General features: G+C 43.3%; 1 protein-coding gene and 1 long non-coding RNA gene across 5 annotated transcripts in view; one reads left to right on the top strand and one right to left on the bottom strand.

The window, feature by feature from the left end:
- Nucleotides 1–8,431: 8,431 nt before the first annotated feature.
- Nucleotides 8,432–27,378, top strand: part of C17H4orf51 (chromosome 17 C4orf51 homolog) — a 49,559-nt gene continuing 30,612 nt past the window's right edge. For all 4 annotated transcript variants that reach the window (XR_015144155.1, XR_015144156.1, XM_086346501.1 and 1 more), the window contains exons 1-2: nucleotides 8,432–9,017; nucleotides 14,622–14,683. Coding sequence is in view for 2 of the 4 variants with exons in the window: in XM_086346501.1 (XP_086202627.1) it covers nucleotides 8,791–9,017; nucleotides 14,622–14,683 (289 nt within the window). In the remaining 2 variants the exon portion in view is untranslated. The remainder of the gene's footprint in view (nucleotides 9,018–14,621; nucleotides 14,684–27,378) is intronic.
- LOC147355026 (uncharacterized) lies at nucleotides 24,966–25,845 on the bottom strand. The gene is made up of 2 exons (XR_015144157.1): nucleotides 25,621–25,845; nucleotides 24,966–25,449 (listed from the first exon to the last, which is right to left on the bottom strand). It is a non-coding gene; the product is annotated as an uncharacterized LOC147355026 (long non-coding RNA).

The raw sequence follows: 27,378 nt of genomic DNA, 5'->3' as shown, positions 1-27,378 counted from the left end.
ACCAGGCTTCTGTTTACATCCCACAGTTTCTACCATATCTTGGTATTGAACTCAGTATCTGGCTTTGACTATCCCAAAGGACAATGTACAAGCCTGTGGGAGGTGGGGTTCCTGTGAGAGGAGTGGGGACATCACAGAGGTGTCTGAAAGCACTTAGCCGTGAGCAGTAGGAAAGCCACGCTGAAATGTCTAGCTGCTCCAGGCTGTCCTGCCAGGAAACGAGAGTGTGTGAAGCCCAGCAGAGAGTGCAGGAAGGCTGAGTGCACTCCAGTGCTCTGCCCTCCTAACTCACTCTGGTTCTGTTCAAAGCTGTATCATGTGCATAAGCTTCTCTAGCATCGGACCCTCTCATTTGACTTTGGACTGGCCAAAATGTTTCTTTGGATTTTTTTCATACCATCTTATGGAAAAACCCGAATGAAACTTTTGGCCAACCCAGTATTTGCAATATGAACATTTAACTCAAACGAATTTTTCTCAAATAATCTGTTGGAGAAATAGAACATCTTAGAACAACAACGAAAGTGACTTCACTGTACGTGGTTTGCCTACTTCCCAATATTTAGAAAGTGTGCCCCATTAAATTTGTATGGTGTTTGTTGCCTTTTAACACAGTTCTCTGCTTAAATAGTTCTTCATTAGTGAACAAATCCTAACCAGGGTGGCAGGAAAAATGCCACTGGTATAACATATATCACTGTGTTTGTAGAAAGTAAGCTACACGGTGCAAAATAATAGGTGGTGTTGCTCAATGGCCCAGAGTAGGTTCACAATAAATGTTTATTCAATGAGTGGATGAGTGAACAAATTTTGAGTAAAGCTCATACATAGCCACAGAGACAAAGCTACAAAGTGAACAGTCCTTACAAAGACTGCACATCAAAGGGCAGGAATACATTGAATTAGTCCAGTTCCCCAGAGCACCCTAAAATTGCGTTTATTGGAATACTCAAAATTCTGTAGCACAAAATACTGTTGAGCGTCTCTTGGTTCAAAGCATAACCTCAGAATTGCTAACAGAGGCCTGTAAATGCCTGGGCACGTTATAAACCTGTTGCTGTTCATATTGTACACAAAGGAGGTGGGATGAAGTATTAACCATGGTCGTTCCAGGGTGGCCTTTTCCCAGGCCTTGTGCATGTCCCTAAGCCTGTGGACCCCAAATCAGCACACAGTGCAATTAATAGGAAAAAGGGAGTAGAACTTAGATTCCCATTTGACTAAGCCAACAGCATAGGCAAATAACCCCGCCTCAGTGAGCAAAGAGAGAATGAAGGGCCAGTTAAATCTTAAGAGGATTTCTCTTCTGGTCTTTGCTCACCAACAAACATGCATTAACTGATGATTTAACAACTTTATTTTGTGTCTTCCACCCACTCCCACTGCGATCTCCATGTAGGATTCAACTTGGTTAAAACTGTGAGAAGTTTAATCACCTTTTATTTGTCTTCAAGCATTTAGCAACTAATCCACTAAAATCAATCCCCTTTTTAAAAATGTTGATTTATTTTTAATTGAAGGATAATTGCTTGGGGTCCATTATATACCTGATCTTTTTCTACTTCCCTATTCCCTCTTCCCCCACGAACACACACACACACACACACACACACACTCAAATTGGAAGAGAAAAATAAATGTAAACTCAAGAAAGACCCTTTGCAGGATTAGAGAGATTGATTATATATGGATGTATTCCATTTGCCTTCGTTTTTGTAGTGTAACATGTTGACTCTGATTGTGAGTTACATATATTCATTGCAAAAACATTTAGAAAATAAAGAAAGGAATGTAAAATATAAAAGCACATGTAATCCTGCTACTCAGCTATGATAAGTATTAACATTCATGTATATAGCCCACTAGGCCTTTTCTTATACATACATATATATACATATACTTTTTATTAAACAAAATTTGGATCACAGTATCTACACATTGTAATCAATTTCAGTTTTCAAATGGTAAACATAACCAATAAATTTCAGGAAAGAAAAGAAAAAGATCCTTCCCTTTAGGCTTCTCTTCACTAATTTTATCAATTTCTATTTCTTGTTCTTTTGTATTTTTCACTTTTTTTATTTCCATCCAATTCTGGTGGCAAATAGCTTCTTGTTTTCTATGTCTTGTAGACCACCTACCACAGTTTTTGATAAGTTACTAAAATTTGCAAATCACACAGTGGGTAAGTTTGAAGGAATTATTACAAGATCAAGGACTGAAAATTAATATTATCGTAACTGGCAGACTCAAACAGTTTTTAACTATAACGCATTCCATATGCTCAGTCAGCTGCTGGCAGTGTTTATCCAAATATCAGAATTTGGCACTTTATGGGCAGGAGACAGATTTTTGTTGAGATGGAAGCTCAAGCTTCATATGGGTCTTTTTTCTCAAGAGAATCCTGGTGGGTTTGGGCATTCCTATTACTTGGTTTCTTCCTGGGTGTCATTTTGGAATCATATGGGTTTCATCAGTAAGTTTCTGCCTGACATATCTAGTCTATGGTGATGAAAATAAAAAAGTAGTGACCCGTGTGTGTGTTTGTTGAACTCCAGACACACTACTGTATGAACACACACATAGGTCACTTCTATTTTGATTTCTATCAAACTACCATACAATTGTGCTCATTTCACATGCTAACAAGGTAATACTCAAAATTCTTCAAGTTAGGCTTTAGCAGTACGTGAAGAACTTCCAGATGTACAAGCTGGATTTAGAAAAGGGAGAGGAACCAGAGATCAAATTGCCAACATCCGCTGGATCATAGAAAAAGCAAGGGAATTCCAAAAAATCATCTAGTTCTTTTTTTTTTTTTTTCAGTGTTACAGCTCTATTTTATTTAGGAGATAGCAGGAGAATCCAAGACTCGAAGAGAAGAGAGTGGAGGAGTGCGTGGGGAGGGGGAGAGAGAGAGAGAGAGAGAGAGCGAGCGTGCGCATGTACGCGGGACAGAGAGTCTGAGAGAAAGCGCTTTGGCTCCTCCTTTTATATGTTTTTTCCTCCACCTGAGCCTGCCCTATGCAAATTGGGCTTAGCCAGGAGTGCTGTTTGTTCTGTTTGTTCTGCCTGAAGTCTTCACTCTGGTCCTTGGATCTTCCTTGTCTTTTACCCACCACCATTTTGGACTCCTTTTCCCTATTCTACCTACCTAACATTCCCCCCTCAAGAGATGGGAGGCCCAATTCTTTGGGAATAGGGGCATCGAGGTCTTTCTGGCTACTTCCTGCTGAACTGGGACAGAGAGGGGTATTGGGCCTCCCCCTCTTGCTAGTCTCAATCCTCAGAGTCCTTATAGCGGTGTCCAAGGGTGTGTGATATTTTCTGTGGTCAGCTGTAGTTTTATATCTTTGTTGAACTGGCACTGCATGTTGTAGCTGGTTGACAGGTGTGTTGAGTGTCCTCTTCTGTTTTCTTCCATGGCTTGACTCGTGAGTAGTGAATCCAGGAGTCGTGTCCTGGTACCTTGACTGCCGGCTCCTCTTTTTCCATCCAAGACAAAGCTGCTTCCATCAGTGTACCAGATTTCCTCAGGACTGGTCAGAGGATCTTCTGACAATCCCTCTCGGGGTTTTCTCCAGGGGTCCAAGATTTCTTAACTGGAGGTCTTCTGGAATCTGAGACTGGGCTGCGTAGCTTTCTGCTGAGTTCGTTTATCGTTGTCCCGGTTTCCAGCACGATGGGCCTTCCCCTGCACTGGGTTTCTTCGCCTTCCACTTCTAGCGTGGGAGCTTCGCTGAGTTGGGCTCCTGCTGTGCTTGGCCTCTTCCACGCAGAGGTTGTTTCAGCCAGGTTAAACCCGAGTCACGGCACCATAGATGTCACACGAGTGTATGTTCCTTGGTTCTTTGTCTCGTCACAACAAAGATTTGGAGCGACGGACATTAAAGCCTTCAGCGCGTCACAGCTCTTGGGTCTTGGACAAACCGTACTACAGCTCTTAGGCAAATCAGTGTTACAGCTCTATTTTATTTAGGAGATAGCAGGAGAATCCAAGACTCGAAGAGAAGAGAGTGGAGGAGTGTGTGGGGAGGGGGAGGGAGAGAGAGAGAGAGAGAGCCAAAAAATCATCTAGTTCTGCTTCATTGACTATGCAAAACTCTTTGTGTGGATCACAACAAACTGGAAAATTCTTAAAGAGATGGGAATACAAGACCACCTCACCTGCCTCCTGAGAAGCCTGTATGCAGGTCAAGAAGCAACAGTTAGAACCAGACATAGAACAACAGACTAGTTGCAAATCGGGAAAGGAGTATGTCAAGGCTGTATATTGTCACCCTGCTTATTTAACTTATATGCAGAGTACATCATGAGAAATGCTGGGCTGGAAGAAGCACAAGCTGGAATCAAGATTGCCAGGAGAAATATCAATAACCTCAGATTGCAGATAATACCACTCTAATGGCAGAAAGCAACCAGGAAGTAAAGAGCCTCTGGATGAGGGTGAAAGAAGAGAGTGAAAAGTTGTCTTAAAACTCAACATTCAAAAAACTAAGATCATGGCAGCTGGTCCCATCACTTCATGACAAGTAGATGGGGAAAAACTGGAAATTGTGACAGACTTTATTTTCTTGGGCTCCAAAATCACTGCAGATGGTGACTGCAGCCACAAAATTAAAAGATGCTTGCTCCTTGGAAGAAAAGCTATGACAAACCTAGACAGTATATTAAAAAGCAGAAACATCACTTTGCTGACAAAGGTCCATATAGTCAAAGCTATGGTTTTTCCAGAAGTCATGTATGGATGTGAGAGTTGGACCATAATGAAGGCTGAGCACCAAAGAATTGATGCTTTTGAATTGTGGTGCTAGAAAAGACTCTTGAGAGTCTCTTGGACTGCAAGGAGATCAAACCAGTCAATCCTAAAGAAAATCAACCCTGAATGCTCATTGGAAGGGCTGAAGGACTGGTGCTAAAGCTGAAGCTCCAATACTTTGGCCACCTGATGGAAAGAGCTGACTCATTGGAAAAGACTGATGATGGGAAAGATTGAGGGCAAGAGGAGAAGGGGTCAACAGAGGAGAGATGGTTGGATGGCTTCACCGACTCAATGGACGTGAGTTTCAGCAAACTCCGGGGATAGTGAAGGACATGCATGGAAGACTGATATGCTCCAATTCATGCGGTTGCAGAGGCAGACATGACTTAGCTATTGTGTATGTGTATACACATGCTAATTTGACTGGAAAGAAACAAAAGTGATATATCTGGGTTGTAGTTACATGGATGTACACGATATAAAGTGTATTTGTGTACTTTACTGTTTGATGTTATGTCTCAATTAAGAAAAAAATACTGTTTGATTCACCCTCTGGCCAGGCTGTCAGTGGTTTAGGCTGGTGTGTGTGTTAGTTGTTCATGTCTGACTCTTTGTGACCCCATGGGCTGTAGCCCACCAGACTCCTCTGTCCATGGGATTCTCCAGGCAAGAGTACTAGAGCGGGTTGCCATGCCCTTCTCCAGGGCATCTTCCTGATCCAGGGATTGAACCCACGTCTCCAGCATTGCAGGCAGATTCTTTACCATTTAAGCTACAGTTTTCCCAGGGTTAGGCTGGAGATCTCATCAAGATGTAGTAAATTCCAGAGACTACAGAGCAGCCACCATCTTAGCTGTAGAGATCTTTAGCTAAGTTTCTGGTGTGCTCGGTTCGTGATTAGTCACTCTGTTGTGTCTGAATCTTTGTGACCCCATGGACTGTAGCCCGCCAGCATCCTCTGTCCATGGGATTTTTTTCCAGGCAAGAATATTGGAGTGGGTAGCCACTTCCTCCTCCAGAAGATCTGACCAACCCAGGGACTGAACTCAGGTCTACTGCATATACTGCTGAGTCGCTGAGCCACTGGACAAGTCCCTGAAAGTTCCTGAACTGTCCTCCAAAACAGCAATTCCCAGAGATGCTCCCCACCCCACAAAAGTAGTTTTGTGGTTAAATAAGTTTAGAAATGCTGCCCCCTTTGAAAGATTCACAAGGCACATGGAAATGTTAAAGGCCCTAAAGTTCTGCAGCAAAGAATCATGTTTATCTCAACTTGTTCCAAACTTATGAAACTCCTATTAATTAATTAATACCTATTAACAGCTCATTAAAGTAATCAGCCTGTTAAGACAAAAGCCTGGTCAGGACCTGGCGATTAATACCCCATCCCTGCATCAGGTGACACGTGCGCCACCTGCTGGTGATATGGGGTATGAGGGCACTTACTCAGGAAGCTTCTATTTTCACTAAATTGCACTCGGAATCCACAGTTTTTTGTCACAGCGTGCTTGATCATGGCTTTTCACGTTTAACAAACCAGGGACTGAACAACATAGCCTGCCATAATTTAGTTACAAAAGGAAGTTTTTCACGCAGACCATCAACATGGAAGTCAAACGATTCAAATCAGTGCTGAATACCAGTGTCCAAGAAAAGTGAAGCGTCTGATACAATGGGAACAAAGAATTCTAGGGTTTTATAGACTAAATATTTGCAATAATAAACTCAATTGGTCTGTTCTATTTATCCTCTAATTTCAAGTCCAACCGATTTTTAGCAGACTTATCCAATGTCTAATAGACTGATGAACCAAGCTACAATCCTATCGAAACTGATATTAGACCTTTTCACTTAAATTGTTAAGTTTCACTACTCTTGGTTCTCAAGGTTTTAATTGCTAAAATGATATCATAATTTATTGGGGGAGAAGAAAGGAAATAAATAAAAATAAAGGACAAGAATGTGATCATAAGGTACATTTATACCATAATTATTTGAAGAGTTTATATTATCACACATTTGTTTATAGACAACCACACAGTCTAAGGAGAAAAATTTTAAATGTTTTCTACAAATAATGTTTCACAATCTGTTCTATTTATTTTCCTGCCTCAAAACAATATTTAACTGCAGAGTTTTTGTTTTTTTTTTTACCAGAACATCACATAAGTTTATTTCAGATGCAACAGCAATTTTAAAATCAACAAGTTTAAATCTTAACTTCACCAAGTAAACTTAGCTAGTTAAGTATTTTTAAAGTTATTCCCTCCAAAAAAACTGAGGGAGCTTTTCTTTTCCACCTCACATCCCACGGTTTCCCAATAGTTCTATTTTTGGAGGACTTTCAATTGATGAGTAAATGCTAGCAGAGGCTTTTAAACCACAATTTTTACTAGACTGGCTAAAGGTTTAAGCATCAAAGCAGTTGCTACGCGACACTGGGTGCATTGAAAAGCACTGGGCAGCCTGGTTTCCATTTTCCTCCTTCACTCTATCTCCATCTTCTTCGTCTTTCATCTGGGTTTCTCCAAGAAACCTCCAACTCCCCGAGAAAAAGCAGCATGCTCCGCAGCCATGTGCCTAATCCTTCTACAGCAAAGATGTTTATGTTCCAAGTTTCAAATTTTTAAAGAAAGATACTCCTACTTTGACATACTAACAAGTATCTGCAAGTAATTTTACTCTCAAAGAAGCATACCCTGTGGCATGTCAGCCTCACTTTAGAAGATTGTTGAAATTCAGCTCTTGGAGCAGTCTTCCCAGGATTTAAAATCAACGGCCACACCCTCATGTAACTGTAGAAATCCTAGATTGGCCAAAAGTTCGTTTGGATTATTCCATAAACTGGTAAGGAAAACCTGAATGACCTTTTTGGCTAACCCAATATGATGATTCTGGGGCTTTATTCCTATAGTCTGTGCAGGGCAGGCGAGCCTCTGAATGTTTAAAGCGCCCAGTGGGTGCTGATCCAGCCACCTATGGAGACTCTTTCTTTAAGGTTGATGATGGATCCACTCCCGAAGGGCCAATCAAGGTGAGGCAGGACCTCTGTTTCTATAAAGCATCCCACAGGTCACGTGAATGAGCACAGAGGGCTGAGAAGTTCTGCTCGAAGAAGTGCTAAGAGCAAGGACACAGGTGGAAAGATCTATTTCAATCTGCCAGTGAATTGTTAGTGCAGAGAAGGAGAGGCAGGTGTGCTAACCAGCTTTAGAGTAATTATTAGTGAAGGATGCAGGGAATCAGGTGGACAGAAGATAGGGTGCTATGACTTCTCAATCTAAAAAAGATTCACAGTGGCATTTCAATGACCTTAATTCTTAACCCCAGCTGCTCTCTAGAAGCTTCCAGGAGTAAGCTTTTAAAAACTACTTTCGCTGTTCACCTGAAGCCACCACAACATTGTTAATCTGCTATACCCTGATAAAAATAAAAAGTTTAAAATACAAAATAAAAATGAGCCAAGCCAAGGCCCTACTCCAGACCAGTTAAATCAGAATCTATGGCTGGGGGTGGGGTCTTATTTCACCAGCCCCTGGGGTGACTCCAGAGGGCCACCGGCTTCAGTACCATTGCTCTATGACACACGAGAAGCCGTTCGAGACACCTGCTATTGTTGACATCACAAACAGGACACATTTGCCTCCAGACCCGTGAAGGTCAGCCTTTAGAAGAAATGAATGCTTGGCACTATCCCCTCGCTCCACGTCTTAAACCATCATGAGTAGGACTCACTTATTTCTAAAAGCAGTGGCCACCTGCTTTCTTCCCAGGATTTGTAGCTGTGTATCACTTAGAGCAAAAGCCAGAAAGTTCTAAATTTGCTAGTTAAAACTGGAGGGAGGTGGGAAGTAGCACTTGCGGAATTGTGCGACCTGTTGCTTGGCAACTTTGAGTTCAGCTTCTGCATTCTGTGAGCCGTCAGAGTCACAAAGTTTGTTGAGCCAGGTTGATTACTTCCCACTACAAAAAGGAAATTAATTCTGCATGACGGAGAGGGCTCAAAAAGCTGTCCTTCAAAGCGGGCCATGTCACACTTCTTCTACTTGACACCACAAATTGTTCTGCCCTTCAGCCCTCTCACTTCTCAAGAGTTTGATGTGATCAGACGGAAGGCTGCAGCATCTTGGCAGGATGAAGCAAGGTGGTCAGATTTGTCTGTGACAACATACATGGGCAGTTACAGGGAAAAGCAGCTGGACGAGTCCACGGGCGGCCGACTTAGAGCAGGACAGCCCTGGCCTGAGCCTCACAAGTAAGATCGCTTTGTGATTTGCTGCTGGCTATGTCTCTCTGACTAGATGAGAATGATAACTAGAATGAGGAGGCTGTTGCCAACCCCGAAACACTTCCCGGACTTCCACTCTGTATATTTTCCTGGGTAGATGTCAGGGGGCGTGCATGCGAAGTTGCTTCAGTCGACCCCATGGAGTGTAGCCTGCAAAGCTCCTCTGTTGATGGGACTGCCCAGGAAAGAATACTGCCATTTCCTTCTGCAGGGGATCTTCCTGACCCAGGAAGAAGAGCTAAGTGTCAGTTACCAGCGGAAACTATGATTGTCACTCTCTCTTTAGTCCTTCTAAAATTGATGCACAACTGCTTTTACAAGGTAAAATGTGAGTATTTGGTTAAGATGGGCTTCCCAGGTGGCATAAGAGGTAAAGAACCCACCTGCCAACGCAGGAGACAAAAGAGATGCAGGTTCGATCCCTGCATGCAGGGGTCAGGGAGATCCCCTGGAGCAGGGAATGGCTACCCACTCCAGTGTTCTTGCCTGGGAAATCCCGTGGACAGAGGAGCCTGGTGGGGCTACAGCCTACAGGGCTGCACAGAGTCAGACACAACTTAGTGACTAAGCCTCATGAATGTTAGTTATTTTGCCTTCCAGGGCTTTCCAAATTGTCAAAACAATACTTAAAGCTGAAATGTCTCAGGGGTACTTTCGAATTGGATACCTCGTCTGGTGTATTCCAATGAACTACACAGTCTGCGTTTTCAACAGCTCTTAAGTTGGCCCCTCAATTAACTTTGGAAGTCCCTTTGCTAACCCTGTGAATTTTGAGGCATCTCTGGGGCCCCCGGGGGGAATCTTCAAGGCAATAGTGGCCTCCCCATCTCAACCTTGGACTCTCTGAGGTGTACAAACCCAGAGGAGATAAAAACTGTGAGAGCCCTAACTGGACCTTTCAGAAGAGTCCCCAAATTATTTGAAAAGCAGTGATTTTCCTTTCCGCATTAGTACTAATAGAGGCAAATCCCTGAGTGAAAACGCATTGTCATGTTGGATCATGCTTCTGAAATAAAGAGGCACTGTGCCAGGGCTTACTGAAAAGCCAGGACAAACAGGGAGCATTTGTTTGTTGCCGCAGCAACAGTACGGTAGACCTTGGAGATACTGTGGGTTTGGTCTAACAAAGTGGGTATCCCAATAAAGCAAGTCACACAAACTTTTTGGTTTCCCAGTACATAAAAAATTATACATACACTATACTGTAGTCTATTAGGCGGGCAATAACATTATGCCTAAAAAACAATGTTCATGCAAATTAAAAAAATATATGGTTGCTAAAAAAAATAAAGTGTAACCATCATCTAACAACACAGCCTTGCCACACACCTTATATTTGCAAAACATACAATATCTGCGAAGTTCAAGAAAGTCAGGTGCAATAAAACAAGGTATGCCTGTGACACAGGTAGAATGGAGATCAGAAACATCTTTATAATAAAGTGAAAATTTTTATAATAAAGGAAAGAGCACAATACAAAATTTTCATGAATGTTAAAAACAGGAAGTATAAAACAAAATTAGTGCTTACCAGTAAGTTTTCAAATGAAATTTTTTAAAAAATGCCACTTTGCTAAAATATGTCAAGGTTTTAGAATAAAGATAGTCAAAGATATGTAAGATCTCCACACAGAAAACTATAAGACCTTAGTGAGAGAATATGAAGATCTAAGTCAATAGAGAGATGAACCATGTTCATGGATTGGAAGACTGAATATTATAAAAATATTATTTCTCCCCAAATTGATTTACAGATTCTATACAATTCCAATAGGTGTTTTTGTGGAACTTGACAAGATTGTTCAAGACCAGGAAACAGTCAGATCACTCTTAAAGAAGAACAAAGTATGCTTGTTTCCTCTACAGATAACAAAACTTACCATAAAGCCTCAGTAATTAAGGCAGAATGGCACTATGGCACCAAGATAACAAATAGACAACTGGAACAGAAAAAAAGGGCCTGGAAACAGAACCTTGCATATAGGGGAACTTATTTATGTAAAAGGTGGCAGAACAGTGGAGAAAGGTCATGTTTGCAATTCCAGGTAGATTCCTTCCAGATGAATTAGAGACCACAGTGTGAAAGGCAAAAATAGCAAAAACCCATTAGATAATGACATAAGGAGTATCTTGATGATCTTGGGGTTGGCAAAGATTTCCTAAACAGAACACGAAAAGTTCTAACCACAAAGAAACAATGAAGTAAATGAGACTAGCTTAAAGTAGCTCCGTTTAACAAAATACACCCTTAAAAGTATGAAAGTTGAGCTACAGATACAAAGGTGAGATTTTCAACTCAGTGACTGACCACAGGCTCATAATTATGATAAATTTTTTTTCTCTTTTTTATTATTATTTTTTACTTTACAATATTGTATTGGTTTTGCCATACATCAACATGCATCCGCCACGGGTGTACACGTGTTCCCCATCCTGAACCCCCCTCCCACCTCCCTCCCCATACCATCCCTCTGGGTCATCCCAGTGCACCAGCCCCGAGCACCCTGTATCATGCATCAAACCTGGACTGGCGATTCATTTCATACATGATATTATACATGTTTCAATGCCATTCTCCCAAATCATCCCACCCTCGCCCTCTCCCACAGAGTCCAAAAGACTGTTCTATACATCTGTGTCTCTACTGCTGTCTCGCATACAGGATTATTGTTACCATTTTTCTAAATTCCATATATATGCATTAGTATACTGTATTGGTGTTTTTCTTTCTGGCTTACTTCACTCTGTATAATAGGCTCCAGTTTCATCCACCTCATTAGAACTGATTCAAATGTATTCTTTTTAATGGCTGAGTAATACTCCATTGTGTATATGTACCACAGCTTTCTTATCCATTCATCTGCTGATGGACATCTAGGTTGCTTCCATGTCCTGGCTATTATAAACAGTGCTGCGATGAACATTGGGGTACACGTGTTTCTTTCAATTCTGCTTTCCTCGGTGTGTATGCCCAGCAGTGGGATTGCTGGGTCACATGGCAACCAGACACGCCGCATTGCGAGCATGGAGTCGTAGCCACTGACCACCAGGGAAGTCCCCAGGAGGCGTACGATAAATGTTTTTTAAAAGAACCTCCTGGGGACTTCCCTGGTGGTCAGTGGCTAAGACTCCGTGCTTGCAATGCAGCGTGTCTGGGTTTGATCCCTGGTCAGGGCCACAATCTGCAACTAAGAGTTCACATGCTGCGATTAATAGTTTGCATGCCGCAACTAAGACCTGGCACCACTAAATAAATAAATAAAAATATTTTAAAAAGAAAAACTCATACAAATTAGTATGAAAAAGACAACCCACTAGAAAAATAGGAAAGAGACTTTGAAATGAAATTCATAAACCAAGATATCCCTGTGATCAATAAAATGTATCAAAAGTTCCTTAACCATATTAATAATCAGGACATGCAAATTAAAACCACAATGAGCTTACTCATGTAAACGTCCAGAATGGCTAAAATTAAAAAGATTATTAATACAAAGTGCTGGTGAAAGTACAAAACGAGGTCTTTCCTGTACATCTGGTGGGTATATGCATTGAATTGTTTTCTTGAGGAAAACAGTTTGGTCTTGTTTTCTAAAGTTGATGCTATAGATATCCTAGGACTTAGCAATTTCAAGTATATATCCAGCCGAAAAGTTTGTCACACATGCACCAAGAGATATGTACAAGTAATTCACAGCAGCATTTTTCACAATAGCCAAAAAACTAAAAAACAAGCCTAACGTAGAATACATACTATTAAAATATAAAAGAATGAACAGACAGCGTGTGATTGTATAATGCCGGTGTAATGAACAGACTCTGGTCGCACCCTGAAATGCCACAAACATTGTATGCAGCATTTGAGCAGATGCAAAACATAGGTGTATTATTCTATTCATGTAAGAGTTCTAAAAAATCGTGCATGCCAAGTCACTTCAGTTGTATCCGACTCCTTATGACGCTATGGACTGTGGCCCGCCAGGCTCCTCTGTCCATGGGATTCTCCAGGCAAGAATACTGGAGTGGGTTGCCACGCCGTCCTCCAGGGGATCTTTCCGACCCAGGGACTGAACCCAAGTCTCTAGGTCTCCTGCGCTGGCAGATGGGTTCTTTACCACTCACGCCACCTGGGAAGCCCTCTTAAAAAAAACAGCCCAAGCCAAACTACGGTGTTTGGTGTATCTGCTTGGGTGATAAAAAAAATAAATAAATAAAAAGAGAAGCAAAGAAATGATTCCCATAGAAGTCAGAAAACTGGGCCACTGACTGTCTGACTTTCTGCTCCAAACCTATTGGAAAAATAATTATGGGGGTTGGGATGGAAATGTGCATTTGGTGGTCTTCCCTGGTGGTCCAGTGGTTAGGAATCTGCCTGCCACTGCAGGGAACATGGGTTCGATCCCTGGTCTGGGAAGATGTCACATACCATGGAGCAACTGAGCCCGTGCACCAGGAAAGGCAAAAAAAATCAAATGTGCTTCTAAAAAGTAATACTCCCTGGTGATTCAGTTGCTGCTGTAGGTAAGGAGAAGAAAGGTGCAGGGTGGGCCACCAGCCCCTGTCTCAGGGATGATGAGGGCTATCTGTGGGCTCAGTACATGTCTAGGAGCATTTTAGAACTCTTATTATTTTTTTTTACATTTTTTTAAATTTAGTTTTTGAAGTATAGTTGACTTACCGTGTTGTGTTAATTTCTGCTGTGTGGCAAAGTGATTCAGTTATACATGTGTATACATTCTTTTTCATATCCTTTTCCATTATGGTTTAGCACAGGATATTAAAACCGTTACTTGTGCTATACAGCAGAGCCTTGTTATTTATCTATTTCTATACATGATAGTTTGCATCTACTAATCCCAAACTCCCGATCCATCCATGCTCCAAATCCTCCCTCTTTCCCACCCCTGTACTAGGAGTCTAGGCTGACATAACTTCACTTTACCCCTAACACACATATAGTTCCATTTCCCCGGAGCTAGAAGATCCTCCTTTCCTCAATGAGAGGCCCTAAAACAACAGTCATCCTCTAGAAATTCATGACTGCACTTCCCACCAAGCCAACTGCTTGCCTAAAGTGAGCATTATATCTGGATTCAGAGAAACTGAGATCCAGATACGTTTTGAAGGCTAGACACAGCATCTGCTAGTCCCCAAGTTACCCCGCCGCTATTAAGTTCTAAGTTTTCCTGGGAAACCAACATAATTACTGTAATATTTCCTATTCCATTCATAGCACTTATTTTATTTTGAAAACAGCTCCCTAGGGAAAGTCTCATAAATTCTGTGAAAACAATTATGAACTTACTGTTTGAGCTTTTCATGTACAAAAGTTGAACAGTTTACCCTTTTATGATAAATTGGGGAACAAAAAAATCACTAAAGACAATGAGAAAGTCTAATTTGGGTTGATTTAATGGGATTTTTACTGTTGAAAGAGTGGAAAAGGGGAAGAAAAGAAGCCGAAGTTTAAGAAATTAAAGGAAAGCATGAGTGAAAATCCCTGCAAGCCCATAGGCTGTGGCTTAAAACCCCATAAGCTCATACCTTGTTTCTCGTACTTGCTTTCCATAGGATGGCATTGCCAAACTGCTTTGCTGGGAGGGCTGAGCTCCAAGAGACCACAGATGCTAAAGGTGAGTGCAATGTGATCAGTTCTGAGCACAGCCGTTTTGCCAAGGTTGCTGCCTTGATAACTTTTATGTTCGAGATTGTCATCCGAACAGTTTCCATATACCTACTAAAGGCAAGGTGCCTCTAGCACGTTCCACTCTGGATCAGTCGCTCTTAAAAATAATAATTATTCCAGGGCAAAAATGTCCTCCTCAGAAGGTACCTTCTCCCAGAGCTTGGAGCTCTAAGTAACAGAATGTGAGCTTTACTGGGTATGTCAAAGAATTAGGAAGAGAAACCAAACCATTACAAACCACCAACTAAGAAACTCCATTTACTAATCGATACCACCTCCACCCCACTTCAGTTAAATCAGGATAACACTTGCTGCTATAATAGAGAAACTTCCAAATTCCAGTTGCTTAACATGATAATGGGTTTCCCAGGTGGTGCTAGTGGTCAAGAACCCACCTGCCAATGCAGGAGACATGAGAGAAGCAGGTTTCATCCCTGGGTGGGGAAGATCCCCCTGAGGAGGGCATGGCAACTCACTCTGGTATTCTTGCCTGGAAAATCCCATGGACAGAGGAGCCTGGTGGGCTACTGTCCATGGGGTCACAAAGAGTCAGACATGACTGAAGCAACTGAGCATTCAGGCAACATGATAAAATATAGGTTTCTTCTTCATATAAAGGACCAAGAAGGTGTTTTGCAGACAGACCTTAGATCTAAGGACACAGACGTCGTTCATCTGGGAGTTCCACCATCTCCTGGGGCCCCCGAATCTCCATCTGGCAGGTGGGGGAGGATAAAGGGTCGGGATGGCACGTGGCTTTTCCACCATTTCAGCCTGGAAGCGACTCACACCTCACATGCTCACATTCCAGTGGGGGAAGGAGTCACAAGGCCCCAGCTCACGAGAGCTCAGAGTCCTGGGCTGGGCAGCCCCTGTCCAGTAACAACTGCGCTCGGCAGAGGGGGGCAGCCAGCCCTCCTACCCCACACTCTGATTTTGAGGAAGAAACACAATAGGTTTTTCCCATATAATTTCCTGGAGAAGGCAGTAGCACCCCACTCCAGTACTCTTGCCTGGAAAATCCCATGGACGGAGGAGCCTGGTGGGCTGCAGTCCATGGGATCGCTACGAGTCAGACACGACTGAGCGACTTCACTTTCACTTTTCACTTTCATGCACTGGAGAAGGAACCGGCAACCCACTCCAGTGTTTTTTTGCCTGGAGAGTCCCAGGGACAGGGGAGCCTGGTGGGCTGCCGTCTATGGGGTCGCACAGAGTCAGACACGACGGAAGTGACTTAGCAGCAGCAGCAGCATATAATATCCATCTCTCTGGGTTCAATCTTTGAAGGTTTAATAAGACCAATGAGAGTCATCTCGGGTGAGGATATTAAAGCGCTGTGTAAAATATCCTATTAACGCTTTCTGTTACCTTTGTTATTCAGTATGTGCCCGCGTGTTGTCAGTATGGTGTCAAGAACCATCCTGCAGCCTCAGGGAGTTCTCCTGAAAAACGGAATCAAGGTTTTTAACCACTGCCTTGCACGATCACTGTTCTGCTGGCTTTCCTAATAAAATTGGACTGTATGGGAATAGTACATTTGAAATGGATTTGATGCCTCCCTCTATGGTTTGTTGAGGCAAGAGGACAGGGCGGCGAACCATTTGCGCTACTGTTAAAATCAAGAAAGACTTTCTTTCTCCCTTTGCAGTGATAAACATAAAATTGAAACACACTACCTAGCTTGGCTGGAGAAGGGACTGGCTACCCACTCCAGTATTCTTCCTGGAAAATTCCATGGACAGAGGAGCCTGGCGGGCTGCAGTCCATGGGGTTACAAGAGTCACACACGACTGAACACACACACCCCTGGCCTGAAGACAAGTCTAGGGCTGCTACTGCTACTGCTAAGTCGCTTCAGTCGTGTCTGACTCTGCAACCCCACAGACGGCAGCCCACCAGGCTCCCCCGTCCCTGGGATTCTCCAGGCAAGAACACTGGAGTGGGTTGCCATTTCCTTCTCCAATGCATGAAAGTGAAAAGGGAAAGCGAAGTCGCTCAGTCGTATCCAATTCTTAGCGACCCCATGGACTGCAGCCTACCAGGCTCCTCCGTCCATGGGATTTTCAAGACAAGAGTACTGGAGTGGGGTGCCATTGCCTTCTCCGAGTTTAGAGAAGACTAAACTTGGGGACTTCTTCTTCTCCAAGTCTAGGGTAGGGGAAATTAAATAATTTACCACTGTATGATACGTGTTGCTTTTTTCCTATCTTCTCCTGTCTTTATGGTAAAGTATGGTAGGAGAAAGGTAGAAAAGACATAAATGTACAAATGTATTCATAATGATGATTTACTAGTGGGGACTTTGCCCATGTTGCTTTTCTCATTTTCCTCAAATGATCATTTTAGTTTAACTGATGTCTACTTTTGTCATTAAGAGGTGACAGTATATCAAGGTAGAATTATTTAATTTGGCCAAAGGATGACTTCCCTCTGTGCTTCTTTGAAAGTTTCCACGTCTGATTTTGGGATTATCAACTGTGTGCTCAGTTCAGTTCAGTCGCTCAGTCGTGTCCGACTCTTTGCGACCCCATGGACTGCAGCACGCCAGGCCTCCCTGTCCATCACCAACTCCCAGAGTTCACCCAAACCCATGTCCATTGTGTCGGTGATGCCATCCAACCATCTCATCCTCTGTCGTCCCCTTCTCCTCCTGCCCTCAATCTTTCCCAGCATGAGGGTCTTTTCAAATGAATCAGCTCTTCGCATTAGGTGGCCAAAGTATTGGGGTTTCAGCTTCAACATCAGTCCTTCTAATGAACACTCAGGACTGATCTCCTTTAGGATGGACTGATTGGATCTCCTTGCAGTCCAAGGGACTCTCAAGAGTCTTCTCCAACACCACAGTTCAGAAGCATCAATTCTTCGGCACTCAGCTTTCTTTATAGTCCAACTCTCACATCCGTACATGACCACAGGAAAAACCATAGCCTTGACTAGACTGACCTTTGTTGGCAAAGTAATGTCTCTGCTTTTTAATATGCTGTCTAGGTTGGTCATAACTTTCCTTCCAGGGAGTAAGCATCTTTTAATTTCACAACTGCAGTCACCATCTGCAGTGATTTTGGAGCCCCCAAAAATTAAGTCAGCCACTGTTTCCCCATCTATTTGCCATGAAGTGATGGGACCGGATGCCATGATCTTAGTTTTCTGAATGTTGAGCTTTAAGCCAACTTTTTCACTCTCCTCTCTCACTTTCATCAAGAGGCTCTTTAGTTCTTCTTCACTTTCTGCCATAAGGGTGGTGTCATCTGCATATCTGAGGTTATTGATGTTTCTCCTGGCAATCTTGATTCCAGCTTTTGCTTCATCCATCCAGCGTTTCTCATGATGTACTCTGCATAGAAGTTAAATAACTTCTATGGTGACAATATACAGCCTTGACGAACTCCTTTTGCTATTTGGAACCAGTCTATTGTTCCATGTCCAGTTCTAACTGTTGCTTCCTGACCTGCATACAGATTTCTCAACTTTGTGCTAGAAGCATCTGATGAAGGGAGTTAAAACGTGAAGCCAAATCAGTACAAGCCCACTGGATAAATTTGCTCACCACTCGTGGACATGGGTCTCTTAATGTTCTCCTTGTAGAATGTGTCCCTCCATAGATACGCAAATCAGATGGACTGTTCCTAAGTGTGATTCACAACCATCAGAGGAAAAACGTTCTCAGATTTTTTCAAGACTGCCTTTCAAAGAATTCGGTCTTATTCTGCCTACGCTAAGGTGGATTTTCCTTTGGTGTTACTATTAATTTTCTTTCCAAGTGACGTGACGGTGGCTTTTCCCTCCTTTGGTGCCTCCCCCCCAAACTGCTCATCTCTCAAGTTCAAAGAACAAAGCAATAACTAAGAAAAACTAAAATCGAGGGTCTTAAAACTGCAATACAGACAGAAATTGGTCAGCGGTTCCTCTCTCTTTACATTCTGCTAAGACAGATTCTAGCAAGCTTTATTTAAAAAGCTCCTCTCCTGCAAAAGCGATTTATGAAGAGCGAGATGGGATGTGGGCCCCGCTGCCCCTGGGGCTGCACTCAAGGCGGTCCCTGCCCCTTCTCTCGTTCTGAGCGCCTCTGTACATCCCTCCAGGATGAGCCCAAGTTACTCTTGCAGAAGGGTACGCTGGCCTCTTTGATTCTAGCTGTTCTAAGAGATGTTATATGTACCAGGGAAGAGGTTCTCTATAGACTGACATCATCAGAGCCCAGGTGTGACAGAATGTATGAGAACGTGCATTCTTTCTTACGATATTCCCTAGTCACACATAACAAATTCCAAGTCCCTAAAGAGCAACCTGGGATTGTCTTTATGGCATATGGCCTTTTTTTAAAAAACAAAACAAAACACATTATTTATTTATTTGGCTGCACCAGCTCTTAGCTGATGCACGTGGGATCTAGTTCCCTGACCAGGAATCGAACCTGGGCCCCCTGCACTGGGAGCAGAGAGTCTTCGCCACCAGACCACCAGGGAAGTCCCATGGTATTATGGCCTTTTACAAGGATGACAGCACTCAGGAGAATACTTATAGGAACCAAATAATATTCTAAGAGGGCAAGGTGAAGATGACTTGTCGTGTTCCTTCAAGAGTGTGTTCATTTTCAACATCATCTTTTTCTCCTGTTCTTTCACTCTCACTTCTCCAAACCTCAAAAGACTTCTGAAAGTAAAAGGAACGACCAGAATACCCATGAGTCGTGTCTTCACACAGGGAGGCCTTCAGGCATAAATAAGAGGATGTCACTCGGTTTTCTGTGACGCCTGCAATCAGATGCTCCACTCCCATTTCATGCCTTTCGCTTTTGATCACTCTGTTCCAGTTAATTGGCTTCTCTCAGGGATTTGAAACTGCTAAGCCATTTCCTACCTCAGGACCTTTGCACACACATTCTCTTTGCCGGAACCCATTATCCCAGCTCTGCTGAACTGTACGCTTCAGGTTTGAATGTAAATGTCACTTCTTCAGAGAAGTTTTCCCTGGCCACTATATTTAAAGTCAGTTCTTCACACACTTTCCATTTTTAATTTTCATCTTAATGCCTAGTTTGCTATGTATTATTATATTTGTTTACTTGTTGATTATCTTTCCTCTTATAGAACAGAAGCTTCAAGAGAGCAGGAACTTGTCTGTCTTGTTGGTTTCTGTATCTCCAGCACCCAGGGCAGGGCTAAACACAAACCAGGTGTCCTTTAATTGTACGTTGAACAGTGGTTTTTATAGACCTTCTGTGGTTGACTTTTTCTTTCCCACAATATATTTCCTTATGGAGACAGTTTCTTACATAGAATTTGTCTTTCCAAAGGAAATTTATAAAAGTACTTTTAAAAATTATAATGTAGTTTTTATAGAAGCAACCTTTCAAAACCTTGTGTTTCCAGTGGCAGGCTTTAGTGTGTTTAATAGCAGGATTCTAAAGTATTACATATAAAATACCTTAAAAATTGAGTAAAAAAAATAGCAGATGGCACTGTTGCATTTTGAATGTGGTTTTAGTTGTACAGGGGCTTCCCTGGTGGCACTGGTGGTAAAGAACCACCTGCTAATGCAGGAGACATAAGAGACACAGGTTTGGTCCCTAGGTGGGGAGGATCCCCTGGAGGAGGGCACTACAACCCACTCCAGTATTCTTGCCTGGAGAATCCCAGGGACAGAGGAGCTTCGTGGGCTATAGTCCACGGGTTGAAGAGTCGGACAGGACTGCGGCAACTTAGCACGCACGCACCCACCTTAGTTGTGTACACTGCTCCAGCCTGCACCCAGGTTCTGTAATGAGTGGAAGGAAGCACAGCCAGGCAAACCCCAAATCTGAAACAGGCACAGCCCTGTAAGCAAGGGCTAGCGAGTGTGATCTGGAATGACCGGCAGAAACGAAAGAGAGCAGAAACGTTGGTGTCCAAGGGCCTGCCCTTTCTTAGTGATGTGGGTGTCTTGCTTCCAAGCTTTGTCCATCTCCTTTTCATAACGTCACAGGGATGGTGCATCCTTGTGCTGTTTTGGGATCATTCCCAAAGCTTTTTACTCCTGGAGGCTGGGGCCCCAGAGTGAAGGTGGGAGCGGATGGGTTAGGACATGCCTGAAGAGAGGGGCTTTTCCAGTTTTCTGGATCCGGCAATCCTTAGCAGGTTTGCTGGTAAGGATATCCGGTTTGCTGGTAAGGTAAGGGCTTATCGGATTTGCTTATCCAGCAATCCTTAGCAGGTTTGCTGGTCTGCCTGGGGAAGGAGCAGTAGGCTGACCCCCAGATGGCATGGTAAGTGGGTAGATGGCAGTCAAGCCAGGCAGCCTTCCCCAGCCATCCTGGGAGAGACTCAGGGCTCCTCATCCAGGTTCCCCAACACCTAGGCCATCATATCCCAGGCAGAGGCACAGGGGAGCTTCCCCTCCCCGGAATGAAGGCCCGCCCCCCTCCCTGCCACACACACCCACCATCCTCTCGCCCTCACAGAAACCTAATTTCTGTCTCCTCCTGCCTGTGACTCTATGCCATCCTGCGCCTGGCACCTGGGTTGTCTTGCCCTGAGTTTCCACACTTTCCACTCCTACCATCTGTGCTGATAATGTTCTAGCACTTTCTCCACCCATCCCTCCCCTCCCCCACCTCGCCACACACCAGTTGCCTGAACCGGACTGACCTGACCACTCCCCTCCCTGGAGGGAGAAGCCATGGGGGTCCATTGTGCTGGGGGAGAAGAGAGGTGATGCCTCAGGCTTCAGCACGAATGTCCTCCCTGGTTCCTCTCAGGGCCGCTCTGTTAACCCGATCCCTGCCCTCCTCCTCCTCCTCCCACGGACAGTGCGGCTGCCCACCGGTGCAAGGAATGGGGAAGATGCCTTAGAACCAGCCTCCCCCGGCACGGGGTCCCCCAGTTCACTCCCAGCGTGGGCGGTCACGGCAGAGAATCTGCTAATGCCAGGACCTCATTTATCTGGCTAATTCATATGCCTGGCCGTGGGAAGTGCATATGTTTCTTTTAAACTACAGAAAGAAAAAAGCTTGTGTTGGCTACCCCATAAATCTAGACAGCCTGGAAAGCAGTGTGCCTGGGACTGAGGTCCTCCCCACACTAAAAAATGCCAGGTACACCAGCTGATGGCCAGCACACCCCAACGAATCCCAGGACACGTCCCCAGACCCAGGAGCTACCACCGTCCCTTTCAGGTGTTCGGGATTTTGTTTTGCTCAATTTGAAATTAGAAAACAGTCTAATAAATGGTTAAAAGTGTTTGCCAGGAAAGATTCAAGTGTAAGGCAACGGCGTCCAAATTCCCTGCAGAGACTGGACACAAGGGAACATTGGCAGCTAAGCCTGTTATTAAGAAGGTCACAAAATGCCATCTGTTACCCTGCATACTTTACTGTTCAAGCATAACCTCCACGAGGAAAAGAGAGCACAACAGTAAGCTTCCCAGGTGGCGCAGTGGTAAAGAATCCGCCTGCCAGCACAGGAGATGCAGAAGACCCTGGTTTGATCCTTGGTTGGGGAAGATCCCCTGGAGAAGGAAATGGCAACCCACTCCAGTCTTCTTGCCAGGAGAATCCCATGGAGAGAGGAGACTGATGGGCTACATACAGTCCATGGGGTCACAGAGAGTCGGACACGACTGAGCACCAATGCACAGGCATTGCAGTGATTTCAGTGGGCTTCTGTGAACAAACCATGGACCTCCCTATGGGATGGGCTACAAGTATGTGGGGAGAAGATGGGGAGAAGGCATCGTTTTTAGGTCTGTTCTTGGTTATGGCCTTAGTGTAATTTGAGATGGTGCTGCCTGGTTTTCCGAATCTTTTTCTTCCTGGTTTTAGTCATCTATGAAATATGATAACAGCACTTTGTCTATCATTATGAAATTGAGCAGATAAATGAATGCCTTATTCCTTTATCCTTTATGAATTTTTTAATTCATAGAAAAGTTGAAGGAATAGTAGAACCAGTATTTGCCTACTCCCTGCCTAGATTCACCAATTGTTAACATTTTGCCACATTTGTTAACATATAGTTTTATCTCAGTCTCTCCTTATTGATACTTGTATGTAATACTCTGCAGAACTATTGACGGTAAATTTTCAGGCATAGTAACAGTATATCCTTAAACACTTCAGCATGTACCTCTAGGAGCAACAGTGTTTGCTTATAACCATAATACTATTTGCTGCTGCTGCTGCTAAGTTGTTTCAGTCGTGTCCGATTCTGTGCGACCCCATAGACAGCAGCCCACCAGGCTCCCCCGTCCCTGGGGTTCTCCGGGCAAGGACACTGGAGTGGGTTGCCATTTCCTTCTCCAATGCATGAAAGTGAAAAGTGAAAGTGAAGTCGCTCAGTCGTGTCTGACTCTTAGCGACCCCATTGCCTTCTCCGAATACTATTTGCTAATAACCGTAATATTATTATCTTATATAACCATAATACTGTTATTACATGCAAGAAACTTCATATTGATAGGATATTCTCACCTAATGTTCAGAACACTAAATGCCTTATTCTTAATAGTCTGTCAGGAAAAGATTCACTCTGTCATCCATCCCCACGGTTGGCAATTCTCTCTTTAAGACATTGAGACACTTTGAGAAGTCTGATGAAAGCTCTAGGTTCTATCTTCAGAAAAATATCCATCAAGACACTTCTACAAGCCACCAATGCATACATCTTAGATCTCTCCAGGGTGTCCACAGACTCTGGGTTGTTAAGTGCTTTTAATCTTTTATCTAAATTCTCCTCTTTTGTATGCATACAGTTTAAGACCACAGCACTCAGAAAAGGTTAAAAACAATTTTTTCTTTACTTTCCAACATTATGTTTTGTGTTCATGAAGCTTCATTTTAAGGAACTCGAAGTTTCAAGGAACACGGGGATGGGTAGGTCAAAGATCACATGATCCCCAAATCTAAGAAAGGAAAACAGAATCACAAATACACCTGAGAGCTGTTCTGTCATAGCACCTAGTAGAGGACTCCATGATTAGAAGACCCAGAATGTTTCCAAACTTGAGATTCCGCAAGAGCAGGTGCTCATAAACCCACACTTGCTTTCTTGGTAACTTATTTTTAAAACCATATACCTGTAGCATTCCATCAGAGTTGGCACAAGATTTATGGACCTAATACGTAAGATAGAATTTGCTGGCAGTTAGTGAGATTGTTAGTTTCATCAACAAAACTGCCCAATTTGGTTACAGTTCTAGGACTAGGAAGTGGAAGCAGGGAGGCGGATACACGCTGGCAATTTAGGGGAATGTTGAATGTCCTTAATTGAAAGGCCAGCTGAAACTGCCAGGGTCACGTTGAACCGTGGGCTCTATTTTGTCAACTGTTAACTTGCAAAGACAAAAATCAGCAGACCATACATACACCAGCATATGCGAGCTTGTTGGTATTCTTCTCCACAAACAGACCGAAGAAAATGAGAGCTGTTTCTAGCTCGATGAGAAAAATGTACAAGTTTGGCTAAAAGATGGGCATAAAGTCCCAACATATCCCTCATACAGTGGTCCAGCACAAATTCTAATCCCCATTTCCCCCCATAATCTATCAAATGCCTCAAAATCACTTTCTATAAAATTTTTATTTTTTAAAATCATATAACTTGCTAATTAATGATTCTCTTATATAATTTTTGAAAGGAAGGGTGACAAAAAACTACTGAAAGCCTCTGGCAGGCCTATGGATTTATAGAAGTCTTACAGAGCCTTGAAAGGCTAGGGATTTACAGGATGCTGCTGCTGCTACTAAGTCGCTCCAGTCGTGTCCGACTGTGCGACCCCACAGACGGCAGCCCACCAGGCTCCCCCATCCCTGGGATTCTCCAGGCAAGAACACTGGAGTGGGTTGCCATTTCCTTCTCCAATGCATGAAAGTGAAAAGTCAAAGTGAAGACGCTCAGTCGTGTCCTATTCTCAGTGACCCCATGGACTGCAGCCTACCAGGCTGCTCCATCCATGGGATTTTCCAGGCAAGAGTACTGGAGTGGGGTGCCATTGCCTTCTCCAATAATCAGAGCTAATTGTGCAAGATAAACTTCGTATCTACCTGCTCTAACTGTCACTGTGAAAAAGTGGTTTTTTCTTGAATTTAGGTGGATAATTATTGAACTCATTGATTTTAGCTTAGGATATCCTGCTTTAAAAGTTTACCACCATAAAACAGTGCAGATAATGAGTATCTGCCAAATGCTACTCCTCTTCCTTGACTCATCCCTGGTGACCAGACCCCATCATATTATGCCAAACTGACACCCTTCTCCTTTTTAAATCAATTTTTATTTATTTTTAATCAAATTTAATTTTTTCCTTACTTTTTTAATCAAAATAGTCGAGAGAAATCAACATGATTAGTCATTAGCAAAATGCAAATTAAAACACAATGACATACTTCCTTACATCTATTCAGTTCAGTTCAGTTGCTCAGTCATGTCCGACTCTTTGAGACCCCATGAACTGCAGCATGCCAGGCTTCCCTGTCCATCACCAACTCCCGGAGTTCACCCAAACTCATGTCCATTTGTGTCGGTGATGCCATCCAACCATCTCATCCTCCATCGTCCCCTTCTCCTCCCGCCCTCAATCTTTCCCAGCATCAGGGTCTTTTCAAATGAATCAGCTCTTCACATCAGGTGGCCAAAGTATTGGAGTTTCAGCTTCAACATCAGTCCTTCCAATGAATACCCAGGACTGATCTCCTTTAGGATGGACTGGTTGGATCTCCTTGTAGTCCAACAATGGCTATAATCACAAAGATAGAAAATAACAAATGTGGGCCAGGATGTAGAGAAACCAGAACCTTCATTCATTGCTGGTGAGAATATAAAGTTAGCACAGATACTTTGGAAAACACCTTGACAGTTTCTTTAAAAGTTAAACATAAATTTACAATAGGATCCAGCAATTCCATACCTAGGTACACACTTGTGTGTGTGCTAAGTCGCTTCAGTCGTGTCCAACTCTCTGCAACCCCATGAACTGTAGCCCACCGGGCTTCTCTGTCCATGGGATTCTCCAGACAAGAATACTGGAGTGGGTTGCCATGCGCTCCTCCAGGGGATCTCCCCGACTCAGGGATCAAACCCACGTCTCTTCTGTCTCCTGCATTGGCAGGGGGTTCTTTATCGTTAGCACCACCTGGGAAACCCAGGTACGCACTTAAGAGAAATGAAAACATATGTCTACACAAAGATTTGCACATGAATACTCTCTACAGTACTATCTATAATAGTGAGAATTGGAAAGAATTCTGACATCCATCAATTGGTGAATGGATAACAAAATTTGTTTTATTTACACAATGGAGTACTATCCATCAGTGAAAAGAACAAAATATGGAAGGCAGATGAATCTCAAAAACATTATGCCACATAAAAGCAGGTAGGCACATAAGATCATATAGTGTATGATTCCACTTATATGAAATATCCAATAAAGGCAAACCTATAGATAAAGTAAGCTAGTAGTTTTCTGTGTCTGAAGGTAAGAAAGGACGTTAGCCATAAACGGGCATGAGGGATCTTATTGGGGTAATGTAAATGCTCTAATACTAATTTATAGTATGATGATGATGGTTGTATAACTTTTTAAGTTTACTTGAAATCATTCAACTGGTTGGGTCGGTTTTATGACATGTAAGTTATAACTCAAGAAAATTATTAAAAGTACACTAGAGCTTCTTCGACCTTGAGAAAAATTTATAGCTTTAGAATTTTAGCATAGTCTTGGTGTTCCCTCTGATTCTAAGAGTGTAAGTTGTGTGGACACAGAAGGATGCTTCAGGCATAAGTTTACCCTGACTTCTGGCGTCCATTTCTGTACCTAATGTACTTGAAAGAGTCTACTCCATCCTAACAAAAGGTAAAAGGATGAAAAGACTGAAAAATCAACAACTGTCTTGGATCTATAAGGGAGGTGATGACCCAGAGCAAACCACCGTTCCCAAGATTGAAGAGAGAGATGAATACAAAGAGTCACAGCTTACCAGAGCAGAGGCTCGCAGGTGAAACACCCCACAGACACCAGTGTGAGGGTTGGAATATCTGAACAGGAACTGACAGATTGCTGGAGGCTCAATGTAGCAAAGAGTAGACAAGCCTGAGCATGCAGGCAATGCAACGCAATAATTTGTCAACAATGTAGACAAGTCTAAGAGTTAAAAATTCTAGAAAGACCAGGAGGAGGGTAAGCCTTACAATAGTGTGTGAAATTTACCTCCAAGAACTTGACCAGGTACCCACAGTAAACATCAGAGAACAACTCCCTTGTGCTTCCCGCAGGGGGAGGGGGAAAAGAACCATTTTGAAATACTCCAGAGTATTCTTTACTCTCTAGTGGTAAAGAATCCACCTGGGTCAGGAAGATCCCCTGGAGGAGGGCATCACTACCCACTCCAGTATTCTTGCCTGGAGAATTCCCTGGATAGAGGAGACTTGTGGGCTACAGCCCATGGGGCTGCAAAGAGTTGGACAATATTGAGCGATTGTACACACACACACATCCCTCAGGAGAAGATAGTTCAGTTCAGTCGCTCAGTCGTGTCCGACTCTTCGAGATCCCATGAACTGCAGCATGCCAGGCCTCCCTGTCCATCACCAACTCCCAGAGTTCAAACTCACATCCATCAACCAGAGCCTAATCTGCCAGGGTATTAGCATGGCCTAACTGAGC

This window comes from Bos grunniens, chromosome 17 (genome assembly GCF_055505025.1).
Source record: "Bos grunniens cultivar Pamir isolate PY7600 chromosome 17, Bosgru_T2T1.0, whole genome shotgun sequence".
NCBI lineage: Eukaryota > Metazoa > Chordata > Mammalia > Artiodactyla > Bovidae > Bos > Bos grunniens.
This window is presented reverse-complemented; position numbering and strand designations above follow the sequence as displayed.